We start from the raw sequence: 1,657 nt of genomic DNA, 5'->3' as shown, positions 1-1,657 counted from the left end.
GTAGTTAATATACCAATGGCTAAAAGCAAATCAGTGTTGCAGCACTTCCAGGCATACTATGCAATACGGACAACTTTTTCGTTCTGATAGAGGCGTAAGTTTTAGTTGAAGGCGATATCGCATCTACCATGTCTGTGCCAGACGTCTGTGCAAAGCTGCTACTGTCTGTGCGCGTTGACATGGTAAAGTATCAACCGGTAATCATGAATCGGCGTGAGAAAGAAGAAGGTGGCGTTCCGAACGGTCGCGTTTTTCATGTTCTCCGCTCCAAAGGATTTATCGGCCCCTGGCCGAGGTGCTGCTCTGGCGTCAGTCAGCAGCAATGACTACCGTATAGTGCTACCTCGTCTTCCTACCGGTAAGCTGGTTGTGGACTCCGTTTTCCTGCATGCTGACTTAGCCGGTCGACCGTACAGAGCCCAAGACTTCAGAGACGCCCTTCGGAATGTTATTGACCTAAAGGAAATAAGTTCCATTGGCCAATTTGAGATGTCGCACGTGTGGATGGTGACGTGCAAGTCACCAATGACAAAATCAAATCTAGTCACGTGCGGGGATTTATCAGTGAAAGGAAGACGCTGCATCGTCATGGACCCTGAGCCCACGGAAGTAAAAATGAAGCTTTTATGGCTACCTGAGCGTTTGGAAGACGCCTACATTCGAGATTCACTCCAGGCATACGGGAAAGTGAAATCTATGTCAGCAGAAAGCTGGAGAGTATCGGAGATGGAAGAAATGCGTACTCTAAATCGTGATGTGGTGTTGTCTCTTGCTGACGGAGTAGGTGTGGGTGATGTTCCACATCTCCTACCTGTCTGTGGAGTGCAGAGCCTTGTACTGATTCCAGGCAGACCCCCGCTTTGTCTCCGCTGTAACAGGGTTGGCCACATTCGTCGCAACTGCAGAACTCCACGTTGTGAAGACTGCCGGCGCTTTGGCCACACAGCTGAAGAATGTGTGGTAACATACGCCGACAAGTTACGACATAGGACACGACCTCCTGATGAATGCGTGCAAGAACACATAATGGACGCCACAGAGGTTCTCGACGCGACCGGAGATGTTCCTTCTGCCGCGGAGACTAGTTGTGCCGGCAAGTCTCGTCTAGATGTAAAAGACAATGTCATCACACAACCGCCGAAGGACAAGGAAGGTAGCAAAGCGACAAATGATCAGTCCAAGCAACAGTGCAATGAGGCGCCCGTAATCACACAGCCAGTTCCTGCCCAGCAAGCTAAAGAGGCAGCCGAAAATGAATCATCTGCTTCACCCAAGCTTCTCGACACGTGCCCTGTGCTGGTAGAGGACAGACGAAGTAACGCGGATGCATCAATTCCGAAGCGCCGCGCGACAAACACATCAGAAACAAGCACGGACAGCGACACGACCAGTACCACAAGAAAAGCACGTCGCCGCAAGACATCGAAACACTCAGGAAAGTGCCGACGATGACGGTCCAGGAGGCCAGGTGGGGGTTCGGAGGGAGCCTCACCGTTGCCCTCAAGGACCGACCACATAGATAATTAGGTCCGTATAGTCACCATGGCGCTGACACAGCAACTTCTCTTCGCAACTTTGAATGTACGGGGCCTCAGGTCTTTGCAGAAACAGGCACAGCTTCGCCGGCTTTTATCTAGGCATCGCATCGACTTCGTCG

At 51.3% G+C, this 1,657-nt stretch overlaps 1 protein-coding gene across 1 annotated transcript; it reads left to right on the top strand.

Moving 5' to 3' along the window:
• The first annotated feature begins 255 nt into the window (after window positions 1-255).
• LOC125946143 (uncharacterized) lies at window positions 256-1,452 on the top strand. Its single transcript, XM_049668640.1, has one exon. It carries the CDS (start codon window positions 256-258, stop codon window positions 1,450-1,452), a length of 1,197 nt encoding a protein of 398 aa, XP_049524597.1.
• The last annotated feature ends 205 nt before the right edge of the window (window positions 1,453-1,657 follow it).

The sequence above is a fragment of the Dermacentor silvarum genome, chromosome 6, assembly GCF_013339745.2.
Source record: "Dermacentor silvarum isolate Dsil-2018 chromosome 6, BIME_Dsil_1.4, whole genome shotgun sequence".
Classification (NCBI taxonomy): domain Eukaryota; kingdom Metazoa; phylum Arthropoda; class Arachnida; order Ixodida; family Ixodidae; genus Dermacentor; species Dermacentor silvarum.
This window is presented reverse-complemented; position numbering and strand designations above follow the sequence as displayed.